We start from the raw sequence: 14449 nt of genomic DNA, 5'->3' as shown, positions 1-14449 counted from the left end.
GATGTTTTATCTCGTGATCTATAGTAGTTTGAGAGTGAAATTCGCTTTCAGTAATTTTTAAATGACCCATTGATAACTTTACCTCGATTTTTCTGTTGATTAGTTTTTTATCTACGCTGTCGGACATGGATAAAATCCAATTGTAAAACCTGTTATCATTGTAGTTTTCCACCTACGTATGCAGAAAAAATCGTTGAATTTCTTTGATAAACAACGAAGTTAGAAAGTTTTTCTATTCCTGTACGCGAGTTGGTTGCGTAGGGTGTGGGTAGGGCCAGCCCATGCCTAATTTTCAAAGAGGGAAATGAATTATTAGAGTTTTTTTAATTTCCAGCGTGTGGTATATGTGTGGAAAGTGAAGACTGTCTACTTGCCTGGGGAGGAGAGTGATGATGAGCCAGCCATAAAAGAGAGAGGGAATGCCAGAGGAAAGGCTAGAGAGGTTGGCTCTCAAGGCACATTTGTGGTGGAGCCTTATCCTATGCCACCAGGGTCTACATCCAGGAGAATTAGACATGCATCAGAGAATTGTGCTGATGCATGTCATGTAAAAACTTCAGAGTGCTCGGGTAATGTTCAGTTCTTAGAGTACATTTTTAACAGACATGTTGCACTTAAGGACATAGTAACACATTTCTAAGCTGTTTCTATGCAGTAAGATTGCAATCCTTAAAATTTTTGCTTTGTAAAGTAAGCAATTACTCATATTTGTTGACAGATAGCACTGGTATGTTTTTTCAATGATCTAAGCGTTATTTCAAGTGTGGGCTCATCGCAGTGGTGAGAAAGAAATGAATTCCAAGTCATGTCATTCCACCATCGTGCGGGTGATTTCGGGTGTGAGGCGTAGAATTTGATGGCACCATGTTACTCTATATACGAAAAAACAGTGTGGGCTATAGACGTTTCATTATATTTGATGTTTTATCTCGTGATCTATAGTAGTTCATATGTGAAGTTCGCTTTCAGTAATTTTTAAATGACCCATTGATAACTTTACTCCGAATTGTTGTTATGTCAATTGTTATTATTTATATTGTCCTATTAGGTTAGATCCAATTTTATTAAATGCTCCGGTTTCACTTTATTTCCTTAAAGTATGTCCAAATTTGAATGCGTTTTGAAGAAAATTCATTCTTATATTTATGAATAGTTCAGTGCAAATCCCTTGCCTTGCATGTGATTAATTCGCTTTTGAAATGAGATAGCGCCCTATTTTTTAAATAACTAAGGTTTTTCTATTCGTACTATATGTGTATGGGGATCCTCTGTTTCATTAATTTTCATTCTTTTTCTTTCATATAAAGTGCGTTGTTTTAGATTTTTCATATTGGTTTGACAGTGAATGACCCAGTAAAATATGGTCTGCAATGGCTTTTTCCCCGTCGCGAGATTCCGATAGCGCCCATGTATTTATAATGGCCTCTGTACATTTAAATTTAATACTACAATGTTTTTAATGATTCATTTAATAGATTAATTTATTGTAAAGTATATTAATAAGAAATTTCATTCGTGCTTGGCGTTTATGTTTTGTAAAATCCAATGTCATAAGTTGCATCAGTTATTCGATTCCCAACGGCACTGCTTTTAGGATAGCGTCCTAGTAATAAATGATTTATTGTTAATTTATTTATGCTGCATGATGGTTGTAATGGGACGTTTCATAAATATTGATCATTTTTCTCTACCTTTAAGCTGGTTTCATTTGCATTCTGGCTTTATTGTATTTATGAATGACCCACTGAAACTTTGACTACACTTATATGATAAAGTCTCATTTTCGCGTATTTTATATAAAAAAGAATAATTTAATGTGGTTATATGAAAAAATAAACGTTATTCTGGCATTATACTTTGTTTCAATTCCAAAATCGCATTAATAACGTTAATATAAAGCATTAATTCTTAGCTTATACATTGGCGTTATTTCGTTGAGCGTTGGATGACCTTCCATGGGTCAAGATAATGTACCCCAATTGTAGTGCTTTTCCTTTCGAAAATTTTCTTCAATTCTTGAAGAAATCTCTCAGAAAGGGTGATAAACCCCTCCAGCAGCTAGTGAAAAGAGTGCATGAGCTCTCATCATCTTCTTACTGGCTTGAAAGTGTTTTAAAATCAGGTCCCAAATCTTGTGTTCCTGTGTTCTCAATGCAGCATTATAGTGGCCCACTTCTACCTGGTTGTGATAATAATCAGCAGTTTTATAAAGCAACATTCCCTACGTTTGAAATAAGGTGCTCTCCCCCAAATTCCTGTGCTGTGTTAAGCAATGGGAGTATTGTAGTTGTTAAAAATATTGTTTTTTCCATTGAAGAAAAGTGCATGGTGTTCATTTGCCAGGAGTTCCTTAAAAAGCAATCTTTTTATGGTGAACCTTTAGTCGATAGTGCTTTGCTTGGTATCTTTGTCGTCAGTGAACTGTCTAACCTTAAAAAGCATGTTGTGTCTCATGTTGCTGGGAAAATTGTGTTGCTACCACTTCAGGGGAAGAATGTAGCATTTCCAATGCTGCATCATGGGTGATGTACATGCTTAGTGCAATCAAATAAAAAGTTTGCTTGTTTGAAAATGGTGTTCTTTCTAGTTTTTCAATCCATTCAGTTTAAGCCGTGGCCCCTTAGTAATGTGTCATTGATCCATTTGCACAGCATATTTTCACTGTAAATGTATTAACTTTTTTCGTTGATTTTACACATGATTCTTTAACTTGTGTGGAGGCTGTTGGCTGTGTGTAATATGTAGTTTACCTATATCTTGAGGCTCTGATCCAGAAGGTGCATAAACTTTTAAAATCAATGCTTACTGGGACTGACCCAAATTTAGAATGAAACAATACTTGGGAGTATGTGCTTGGGTCAGTCTGGCTCTGAAAAGAGAAGATGTTTTATATTTACCTCCTTATATACCACTGCTGACTTACACTAATAGGTCTGGTAATGTAATAATTATTTCTTTTCGTAGGATGAAAAACTTTGCAATTGTGAAGTTTGTTGATGAGGATGATGCCCCTGGCATCATCTCTCTGCAGTGGTTGGATAGCACAAGGAAGTGGTGTCACTATCCCAACAGTAAGGTGGACGAAGTGCGGGACAGACTGTTGAGGACACATGCAGCTCCTGAAGAAGACTGGCATTTTTGCCAAGTAGCAGTGCTGGCAGAGTATGGTGAGTCATTTCCAGTAAATTTCACTGATTTGTGTTGTGTGTCCTGTGTCCTTTGACGTTCATAAATTTGATTGATGGCATGTAAATACTTAAATGTCTTATAGATCTATCACTTATCACTCACTTATCTATAGGAACATTGATTTCTATCCCATCATCCTTGCATTTCGCCATATCTTCGTTTTAAGAGAATGGAATGTGTAATCCTAGATATTATACGGTTTTAACCTTAGTACCAACTCCAAATTTTAGCCTAAACTTTGATACTTATGTTATTTAAAATCTTTCAGAAACATATTCTCAAGCTCGCCTTAAGTTGAGGAGAGCAGAGGAAACATCAAATTTGGATTCGGACGAGGAGTTGATGGGAAAGAGGAAAAAGAAAGTGAAGACTGTCTACTTGCCTGGGGAGGAGAGTGATGATGAGCCAGCCATAAAAGAGAGAGGGAATGCCAGAGGAAAGGCTAGAGAGGTTGGCTCTCAAGGCACATTTGTGGTGGAGCCTTATCCTATGCCACCAGGGTCTACATCCAGGAGAATTAGACATGCATCAGAGAATTGTGCTGATGCATGTCATGTAAAAACTTCAGAGTGCTCGGGTAATGTTCAGTTCTTAGAGTACATTTTTAACAGACATGTTGCACTTAAGGACATAGTAACACATTTCTAAGCTGTTTCTATGCAGTAAGATTGCAATCCTTAAAATTTTTGCTTTGTAAAGTAAGCAATTACTCATATTTGTTGACAGAAAAATCAGTGGTTCATTAAAATCTATGGTTAGCACTGGTTTGATGAGCATTTATGCAGGAATTATAATGATTAAGTACCAAGCGTGCTAAGGTTGTGTAATATAAGCAAATCAGTTGGTATTAGTGTATTTATAACAATTTTATATTTACAGGCTGCAGTAAATTAAAGCTGCAAAATAGCCAGTTACTGATGTGGATGGGGGAGATGGCATCTGGCTTTTCTCGTTTGGAAAGCAAAATAGATAGTCTATTGGCACGTGAGGCAAAGGGACTGGATGCTGATGTGGAAGAAATGAATTTCTTTCAATTGCCTTTAACAGCTGATGATGATTTGATTGAACTCTGCCGCAAAATAAGTGAAGATCCCTCAGTTGAGGCAAAGTTGGTAAGTGAAGAATGATAATTTGGGTGCTACCATCCTGATTTATACAGTGTATGATTTTTTTAAATGAAAGAAAAATTAAGTTTTAGTTATCTTAGCTGATGTATTTGTAAGAAAGTACAAAATCTATGTAAATCTTGAGCTCGCCAAACACTCGTGGTTGTTTGCAATTCAAAGTACAAAAATACTCGAGTACAGCATAATTTTGAAGTGTGTATGCATTAATGTCCAATGAAATGTTATACAATTACGGTATACATGGATTTCTGTTATTTCATACGCACTTGTGTACACGTACTACATGTGCATACTGACCATGACAATTATGTGAATTTTTTAGTGAATTTTTCTTCTGGCTGTGAACATGATTTTTTTAATTCTTGTATTACATGTAAACTCTTCATTGATCTGGTCTTTTTTATCTCTAGATGCAATGTTTGGTAGCAGTTGGTGGGAAAAATGAAAGAGCACTGCTTCAAAATATACTGCGTCGTCTCATAAGTGATGATGTGGCAGAATTGTACTCTCTTACGGGCAAACCACTGAAGAATTCAGCAAAGAAATCTTTTTACAGCACATCTGTGTGTCCTGTTATTTTTCGTGAGTGCATTCAATAAGATATTCTAAGATTATTATAATAATTGATCATTGAAATGAACTTTTAACATATTACATTAAGTGACATTAGGTATGTTTTTTATTCTTTCATAGGTGTATGCAGAAGGATCTACCCTGAGGCGTCGGATGTGTCGCTGAAGGGTTGTTTAAGTGATTGGCTGAACCAGGCTAAAGTGAGGAAAATGAGAAAGTAAGTTGTTGCTTCTCATTTCTCTGCCACATTAATTCGATCATCATCAGACATTTTCTTCATATTTTCCATTCCCTCTTACGTTAGGTATACACTAATCTATAATGTTCCATGGAAGTTGAATCATATACAGCCATTATGAGAATGTGGGGGTACAATGGACATCTTAAATATTAAATTTGATTGCTTATTCATTTTGGAATATCAGTTAATAATTTCTCAATGTACTATCATTTGCAAAAGTCTTGCAACAAATCGAGCGGCGCCACTTTTGCACCACAAAGATTGTGCCCGGAAAATGTATGGTTTTAGGGTGTGTGCAGCAATCCAACACTTGTCTTCATGGTTCAATGTATGGAGAACGGGTCATTGTGTGGGTGAGGTTTTTTTAATCCTTTTCAGTCTCGAGAATTGATCGCTTCCATTTAAGTGAATTAATGTTCATGATATTCCCCCAAACACATTGTAGCATTTTATGCAGGAGAAAAGATCGAGGGTAATTCCTCGGAGAGATTTTGAAAAGTTTGTAGCTTGGCTCTTTTTGAGTGATCTTAGTTCTTTTCAGAGAGCTGGAAATCACGAGTGGCTCACTGTGAACATGGTGGACTTTTGTTTACATTTATTGACTCGAGTTGATTTTTTAAATACTATATCTATGACATAAGATATGAGGAAGCTTTGATATTCCAAATGTTTCATCATATAAATATCTGAGCAAACGCGAAAAATATGAAATTAGTGAAACTAATGGGCTTTAATCGTTGCATAAATAACAACAGAGTTCTCTGACGTCCGTCAACCGGTAAAGAGGTATTCCTTTCCACGTATTCAAGATATGACGAGGAAAGCTTAATTCCTGCTAAAAGTCTCTTTTTCAATGATTTTCGGATTTCAACAGGTATTGTTTGATAATATGTTGCGCTGCTAAATAAGTGTGAATGCATATAATAATTCTAAGCTGCTATATCGTTGATGATTAAGTTATTATGTATATATTATCCTGCAATCTTTTAAATAATGCTCTGATGAATTAGGGATAATTATGATACTTACTTAGCATCATTAATTAACTTCTCTACATGTATTAAGTAGTTTATATGGTATTAGGAAATGTGTTCGTTGGCAATACGTTTTATGTTTAGGGCAGGATTGAAATCGGTGGAACTGCAGCTCATTTCATAAAACCTTTCAAGTCGAGAAAGTAGGACGTAAGCAAATCTTAACAGAATTTCTGTTTGAAATGAATGTATAAACTTGTTCATTAGAAATACAAATACCGAGTTAGAAACATAATAACAAATAATAATAACTTATAAGGACGATACCATGATACCGAAGCCGCAGGCGACTCGAGCAGCAACATCATAATATTCCTTTACTAACCAGCGGAAACGTAAAGTATGTGAAAGCCTCCGTATTCAAGCTATAAAGACATAAACGAATAAAAGACTGAAATACTGAGGAAGTGATTATTTGTTGAAAAATCTTTCAATTGGGAAGCATATGACAGCAGCTCATGTTACTATTAAGATAAATTATCAGAATTACAATCCTCATCAATTGAAGTCTGAATAGCGCAGTGGAAGAGTTCTGGGGGTCTATTCTCTAACTCGAAGCGCGGTAGCTTTCTGGTGGAAAGATGCTTAATTAAGCTACTTGCTCCCACTTGTATTCTCTAACGCTGAAGCTCCAGCGAAGGGAGCTTGCAGAAGCTACCGGTAGCTTATTAGGCTCCAACCCTTATTCTCTATGGGATTTGAAGCTACTTCCGTAGCTTCAAACTAGCTACCACGGTAGCTTCGCGAAGCGCGCCCTCGAACCCCGCGCTTCAGCTAGCTACCATCAAAATACATAGGGAATTCCCATAGGGCCATGGGAATTCCTATGAACCGCCGTGAACCAAGTGGCGCGTGTCGCTAATCTTTTGTTCTATCCCATCAGTCTTTCTTGACACGGCTAGCGATTGAGTGGTAAACAAGAAAAGTGTTGACTATTTTTGTTGTTTTGCGTAATTATTTTCTTTAATGAGGTCGGGAATGCTGCGTAAATTGTTTGAAGCCTTCAATTATTGTATTCTTAACAAAGTAGTGGGCATGAGTGACAAATTTCGTGTCTAAACATATATGTTTCGGAGTGAACTATCGATCGCGTTAACTAGTTGATTTCATTATTTGGAGAAGATAAATGTTACTTTCAATCATTTTATATCACGTGAAATCTTATTTTGCATGAAGTCATTACTAGTGAGAAGAAAAACCCCGAAAACAGTGATTATTATTGATGTTGCGAGAGACTTGTAGTGACGGTACAAATTGATGCGTTGAAATCATTACCAATGCCAATGTATCCACTGCACAGAGATGGATGTCTTATTTTTGCAAGTGTTTATACATTTATGATTAACTTTACCGTGCATTATTAGCAACGATCTTTGTTGTGAAGTGATTGTGTGAAGAGAGTTTAGTGTTACATAGATGCAGACCGGAGAGAGGTGGATATATTATTGTGTTATAATGCAATGTAAGGTGTTTCATGATAGTTATTAATAAATTTTTTGCTCTTCCAATGAATAAATGTGTTCATGATATCATTCTGCTTTCATTTGTGTGTCTTTGGCATTTAATTTCAGTGCCGGTAGTTAAGTTGGTGTATTTGTTTTGAATTTTGAGAAAGTGTAGCCATGGATATTCCAGAAGCCCACGGAGGAAGTCATCACAAAAACAATAATATAATATGACTCGCTTGCAATAGTGCAAGCTTGGCGGTTGGCATATAATATACTTATTCATAAAACCATTTAAATATTAATTTAGCCGTCGTGAGAACGGCACGACAGTAGAGTTTTGTGTAAATATCGTTGACGAAATGACGTAACTTTCAAACATAATTTTCTCCACCTTCTGATTAACTTTGTTGAAGATATTCCCGAAATAATATACACTTATCGTATGCACATGTTATTGCGATATTCTCTCGCAGTGCAAGAAGGAACAATCTCTGCACAGAAACAGTTGGTCATCAAAATTTTTGCATCAAACAGGCAAAAGCATAAGGAGCGCTGAGTGTAAAGTTCTCGGGAATTAGAACGACAATGTGATAGCATTGGTTTAATGTGTTGGTAGTTTACTAACATTTTCTCTTCATTAGATTTACATGGCCTACATGATTATCAATCGTGACATAAACTGCTGCATCGATCGAAACTATTGAATTGATATAAAAGCCGCTTAGCCAAATATAATTATTTCTACGTATTTCTATTATTATTCGTATTTCTATTATTATGAAAGCTGAAGGCACTCAGCATTTCGTAATTTACAATGCACATTAATTTCAACTAGAAGAAAAAGTCAGCCGAGAACGACTACATTATGATTTTCCCGCAGGTTACGAAATGAAACGAGCGTGAAAAGTTACGTGATTTCGTCAACGATATTTACACAAAACTCTACTGTCGTGCCGTTCTCACGACGGCTAAATTAATATTTAAATGGTTTTATGAATAAGTATATTATATGCCAACCGCCAAGCTTGCACTATTGCAAGCGAGTCATATTATATTATTGTTTTTGTGATGACTTCCTCCGTGGGCTTCTGGAATATCCATGGCTACACTTTCTCAAAATTCAAAACAAATACACCAACTTAACTACCGGCACTGAAATTAAATGCCAAAGACACACAAATGAAAGCAGAATGATATCATGAACACATTTATTCATTGGAAGAGCAAAAAATTTATTAATAACTATCATGAAACACCTTACATTGCATTATAACACAATAATATATCCACCTCTCTCCGGTCTGCATCTATGTAACACTAAACTCTCTTCACACAATCACTTCACAACAAAGATCGTTGCTAATAATGCACGGTAAAGTTAATCATAAATGTATAAACACTTGCAAAAATAAGACATCCATCTCTGTGCAGAAGGTGGAGAAAATTATAACTATTTTCTCTTCAAGGATTGGCAGGATGAACAAACACGCCGAGGTTCAGGCTGATGAAGATATGTAAATAAATCTCTAAATATGTAATTATATGTGTAAATAAACAGGAATTCAAGAAAATGAGTTTTTAATTTTACATCCTCAAAGCCAATTTGCATCCTTGTTTTTTTTTATTTTATCAAAACATTAACAAGTTTGATGTGACAATATGCTGCAAGTTTGATACGACAAGTTTGAGGCAACAAGTTTGCTGCAAGTTTCATGGGACAAGTTTGCGGTAAGTTTGATGCGACAAGTTTGCTGCAAGTTTGATGCTGCAAGTTTGATGCGACAAGGTTGATGTGACAAGTTTGCTGCAAGTTTGATGCGACAAGTTTGCTGCAAGTTTGATGCGACAGGTTTGTTGCAAGTTTGTTGCGACAAGTTTGCTGCAAGTTTGAAAAAGCGTAACTAGGAGGTTTGATTCAAGCTTGCCGCAAGCTTGCAGGCTTGTCATGACAAGCTTGCTGCAAACTTGCAACTTTGTCGTGACAAGCTTGCAGCAAGCTTGCTGCAAGTTTAGCATGCTATCTGGGTCAATCAATGGATGTAATAAATCACTTTGAATAATCGAATAAATACTACCTCATCTGCGAAGAGCATTGGTAACGCTGATTGCTGTCCATATTATCATTTCATATACTATTTTGATTGTGAATTCTTAGAAGAGTAAATTAGATTGCAAAAATGAAGGAAGTAGTCATGAAAATATTTGGGAAGGCAAAACTGCTACAGTTTCTTAACACTAATAGAATAATTTCTAACTATTTATGTCAAAATATAACACAAAATACACCACACACTATGCTTATATCTGATCTGCAGGATAATTTTATGAACGGCACAATAAAATGTTAACAGCTTTAACTTCTACTTCTTAACGTTCTCCTACAAGAGTCATATTAATATTTTCCTTTTACGTGTATTTGTGTTATTAATACTGATAACTGCTGGAAAGCAAATAAGAAAAAGATTACACAAGTATTCAGTTCTTCATAACATAGCATTTAATTTTCTTACAACTATTTCTGCCCTGTCGAAAAGAGATCAAGCATCGATCGTTGCAAATTTTGAAATAAACCGGAAACCGGGATGATTGATATGAAACCGGAAGTCGGAGTGATTGATGATTGATGATCGACTTGTTTAACGAAATGAATCATGAGTCATTTGATTCACCTAGTGATTCAATCTTTTTGATCGAATCGTTCATGATCGACCCATCACTAGTGGCGATTTTTTAAGCTGATTTCAATGCGCGCGGAGCGAAAACAACTATAGCGGCGGACATGAGAAACCTCTTGTTGTGCAGTTTACGGCAGACTCGTGAACCTCTGCCTTGTCTACACTACAGACTTAACTTAAGTGACTTCACTTAAATATAATCTTAAATGTGGTGCGGTAGCTACATTTGAGCTTTAAGTCGACTTCAGCACCGTGATTGTCTATATCGAGAAACAGTTATGTTGACAGATGAAGGTCTAGGAGAGCTTTGATGATTCTTTGATCCAAAGCGACTGTTATTTGAAATAAACTTCCAAACTCCGTGAATTAACCATTTTGGATTTAGAATATTAAAAGGAAAGACCGATTTCAGTTCCTGAGGGAACGCTATATGGCGAGAGGCGATGGAGCCAGAGGAATTTAGAATTACTAAGCGTGACTTCGTGGAATGACATATTCATAACGTAAACAAAAACACTTATTGCTAGTCAAATTCCACTGCTTTAATAAAACCATTGATGTTAATTTCAACCATTAATTCCTCCCAAGTTCAATGAAATCGCCACATCTTATCTCCATCGGCATGCCTAGGACTAAAATTAAAGCCCTATGCAATAGTTTCAATAACAGTGTGTGGGAAGTTACTGATTGTGAGTGCATTCGTTTACATTATTTTCGATTATAACACCATGGAAAATGAACTGCTTTACCGGATCCTCTGCCGTCGTCTCATTGTCAGTCTTAATATTCCTTAAAACGTTTCTAAGTTTTATAAATCGAAATTCACCGTGAGCAACAGGCATAGCAATTAGTTTTCACGGAAATAAAACCAACAATAAGATGGGAAACACTACAAAATAAATTCGTCGAATTAATAACCCTAACACTTGAAATTAACTAACGAAATAGAACGCTCAATAACCACATCATAGAATACAGCACAACTTAGAACATAATCAACGGGATGATTCAGAAGTGAGATGGGTATTATTTGCCATTTACAACACTTGAAGAGCTTCAACCGTTCGGAAACAGTTGCCTACGCAATTTAAGTTGGGTTCTAAGATGACTTAAGTGGAGGTGTACTTAAATGAAGCTGGTGACACCTACACTACCAACTTAAATACAGAGCCAACTTAAGTAGTCACTTAAGTTACTAGTGTAGACCCGGCACTCGGGAACGATCGGCTATTCTCGGGGACCCGCCATTCGGACACGTTCGGTTACTCTCGGGAGAAGTCGGTTGTCGCTGCACTGTCTTTGCAGCTCCGAGACCATGTTATTCCGCCGCAAGCCCCCCTTTCTCCGCCAACCCCTCGCCTAAGTCAGGAGGTTCATCTGGTTCATCCTTCCTACTGAACTCAGCACAGCAGTCGACAATAGGGAAATTGCATACTTTTTATAAACAGTATGATGATATACTACAGTAAACACTTAGTACTGCAATATACTTTTTTCCGCTTAAAATTCAGTTTATACACTAGAAAATGACTCCCAAAAGTCTCCCGAGTTTCGCGGGCTAAAAAATACCGCCCCCACTAATCTTAGGCCGTAACGTCATAGTTTAGTAGGAGTCCAAGATCCAAGCCCAGTAACTGCAGGTTTGGAACATAGACCTTGGTTTGGAAGAGCCACGTTGCGTTTAAAGGAGAACATGGCTGAAATAAGGAAATATTGCAAGTGGTGCATTATTTCTCTGTGCAATAACACCCCAGAAAAATTTTCGTCTGCATTCCCACGGAGGAAATTAGAAGAAAAGCCTCGATGCATGCCGTCTGTCGGGATGAGCGTTACGGAAAATTAAGAGTATAATAAACGAAATGATAAACCCGTGTGCTATGTGAGCGAAGATAACTTTAATATAAATAATATTTCCATATTTCTTTGACTTAATAACTTGAAACTGAGATTTTTCGATCATTCGGCCGTCGTAGAATAAAAACTCAACTTCACAACAAAAATCGAGATAGGTGCTTCTCGATGGTTACGATGGACTCAATTTTTTTACGGTACTTGTTCAATTTCAGTTACGGAAGGACATAGAAAATTCCATGATGTTTAAAATCAAGGGAGGAAATATGAAAATATAGAGCAACGTTGCTCTATATTTTAATATTTTGTACGTAGGGGAGACCGGGGCACGTTGGCCATAGGGGCAGGATGGCCCAGTCGAGCTAATTCATACAATAGACACTGAATCGTGCTAGGAATCTATCAGAAGGTTGGTAGCACACTTCCCCTTTCTCCACAACACCATGATGACTGGCGGAGCAGTTTTTGACAAGTTATAGTGATTAATTGTATTTGCGCGTGTTTCAGTAAAATTCTACTTCCAGATTAAATGTGTGTTATTTACGTTTTGATCAATTTGGGCCCAATAGTTGAGTACTATAATTAAAGATCATAGTTTAAGGATAATTTCTGTGTGGCATACAATGTAAATTGCTTCAACGAGTTTTGTAACGAATAGAATTTGTTGTAAACATGGCGATGGGGCAGGTTGGCCCAGCGACGACGGGGCACGTTGGCCACCCGGGCCAACATGCCCGTCCTATGTATTTCTTCGTCAAAAATGGCCTAATTTTGAATAGACGGTCACTTTCATCATCAAATGAGGTAGCATTCAAGTGTAAATTAATAAATATTGTTTCAAATCGGTTACACCGCATGCTTGTCGACAAGAGTGTGGGGATGTACTTTTTGTTAAGTTTTGTTACCTTTTTGGACCAACACATACGTTTATTAGGGTATTTATCGTAGCATGACATTAGCATTACATGTCGTATTTCCCGTCTTTATCATGTCATACGCTCCTCCTTCTCCAAAGCTAGATTTACATTTTTCTGGTTAGCATATATGTCAATGTTTATGCAAATGTGCTTAAGCAGTTCATCCGAGAAAAATGAAAAAAATTCGAGTGGACTTACGCATTTTATTGCCTCTTGAGTAGGAAGAATTGGATTACAATTTAAATTGAGCTCGAAAGCTGGCTTACCCATTCCCCACTTACATGGATTATTTTCAGTTACATTTGAGGGTAACCTTGCATCAATAGTCAACTCCAGAGGTGCCGCTGGGTCTGCGATTAGTCGTCTTTGGGAGCGTTGGGTTGCGTCTGAACTGATTAGACACAAAGACTCAAATTAAATTCACAGAGGCTACTAAAATATAAGCTCAGTGGTGAAGACAGACATCTATTTGAACGTAGCATAGTATCACAATGTAACGCATGTCAACTGAAGCTAAAAAAAATAAAATACGCGCGTCTGATATAGGAAGATGAAGATTCACTGTGCCTAAAGTGTGCCTTTTTCGACGGTCAGCCTGCAGCACAATGTATTTAGTGCACATATTGCAAGCGTTGGGCTCATCAGACATGTGTGAACAATGAAATCCGCGCACTATTTTACAAGTGCAATAACTAAGCTGATCCTTTGTATATGGACAGTCACAAAAGTTAACTGGTTTGTATTAGCACGCCAGAAATCCTAATAATTTAAAGCTTTCCCGTTGTTTTAGTAAAATGGTTACATATATTGAAATATATTTCTTGATAACAATTAGTTTTATTTTGATTTCCTAAAATCATACTAGTTTAGCTTATCAAAAAATACATGGGCCAACGTGCCCCAGCCGCTGGGCCAACTTACCCCGATGTAGGGGCAGATTGGCCCACCTGTCATATGCCCAGTATTTATTTATTTTTTAAAATTTATAACTCATATATTTGAGTTTAATTATTGTCATTCAGATTCAGAAGGACTATTCTATAATTTAGCAATAATTTCATAAAGTTAACTATGCAGAAATAAAAAATATTAAAAAAAAAAAAATCGGGCCAACCTGCCCCGGTCTCCCCACTCCCGGTCTCCCTACGTTGATCCTCATGCATTCGAGTGCCAGCCAAGAAGACAGCGTTTTCTTCTACTGTCGGCGTCAAAATGATGTGCCGCTGTACTTTGCAAATTTATACCCTGGCTTCACTGCATGCTATAATAATGAACTATACGTCATTTTAAAGGAAATTCTATCCTAAGTTCTGCTTTTTTTATTACAAAAAAATTGAAAACTGTAGACAGGGCCAGTGCAATAAATGACTCCGCGCACCGAAAAATTAGCCGTT

At 36.8% G+C, this 14449-nt stretch overlaps 1 protein-coding gene and 1 long non-coding RNA gene across 2 annotated transcripts; both read left to right on the top strand.

The window, feature by feature from the left end:
• Positions 1-2725: 2725 nt before the first annotated feature.
• On the top strand, positions 2726-4316 carry LOC124170575. Its single transcript, XM_046549374.1, has 3 exons — positions 2726-3167; positions 3458-3766; positions 4069-4316. The coding sequence occupies exons 1-3, from the start codon at positions 2828-2830 to the stop codon at positions 4314-4316; spliced, it is 897 nt and encodes a 298-aa protein (XP_046405330.1). The 5' UTR covers positions 2726-2827.
• A 502-nt stretch (positions 4317-4818) lies between these two features.
• LOC124171490 lies at positions 4819-9183 on the top strand. Its single transcript, XR_006867749.1, has 3 exons — positions 4819-4898; positions 5010-5106; positions 9079-9183. It is a non-coding gene; the product is annotated as an uncharacterized LOC124171490 (long non-coding RNA).
• The last annotated feature ends 5266 nt before the right edge of the window (positions 9184-14449 follow it).

The sequence above is a fragment of the Ischnura elegans genome, chromosome X, assembly GCF_921293095.1.
Source record: "Ischnura elegans chromosome X, ioIscEleg1.1, whole genome shotgun sequence".
In the NCBI taxonomy this organism is placed as follows: Eukaryota; Metazoa; Arthropoda; class Insecta; order Odonata; family Coenagrionidae; genus Ischnura; species Ischnura elegans.
Note: the sequence above shows the minus strand (reverse complement) of the source record. Positions and strands in the feature narration are given on the sequence as shown.

Excerpts from the sequence above, each read along its gene's own strand:
- LOC124170575 (XM_046549374.1), top strand. The coding sequence starts at position 2,828 with ATGAAACAATACTTGGGAGTATGTGCTTGGGTCAGTCTGGCTCTGAAA. Across the intron at positions 3,168-3,457 it reads AGCAGTGCTGGCAGAGTATG|AAACATATTCTCAAGCTCGC; the intron begins GTGAGTCATTTC and ends AAAATCTTTCAG. Across the intron at positions 3,767-4,068 it reads AAAAACTTCAGAGTGCTCGG|GCTGCAGTAAATTAAAGCTG; the intron begins GTAATGTTCAGT and ends TTATATTTACAG.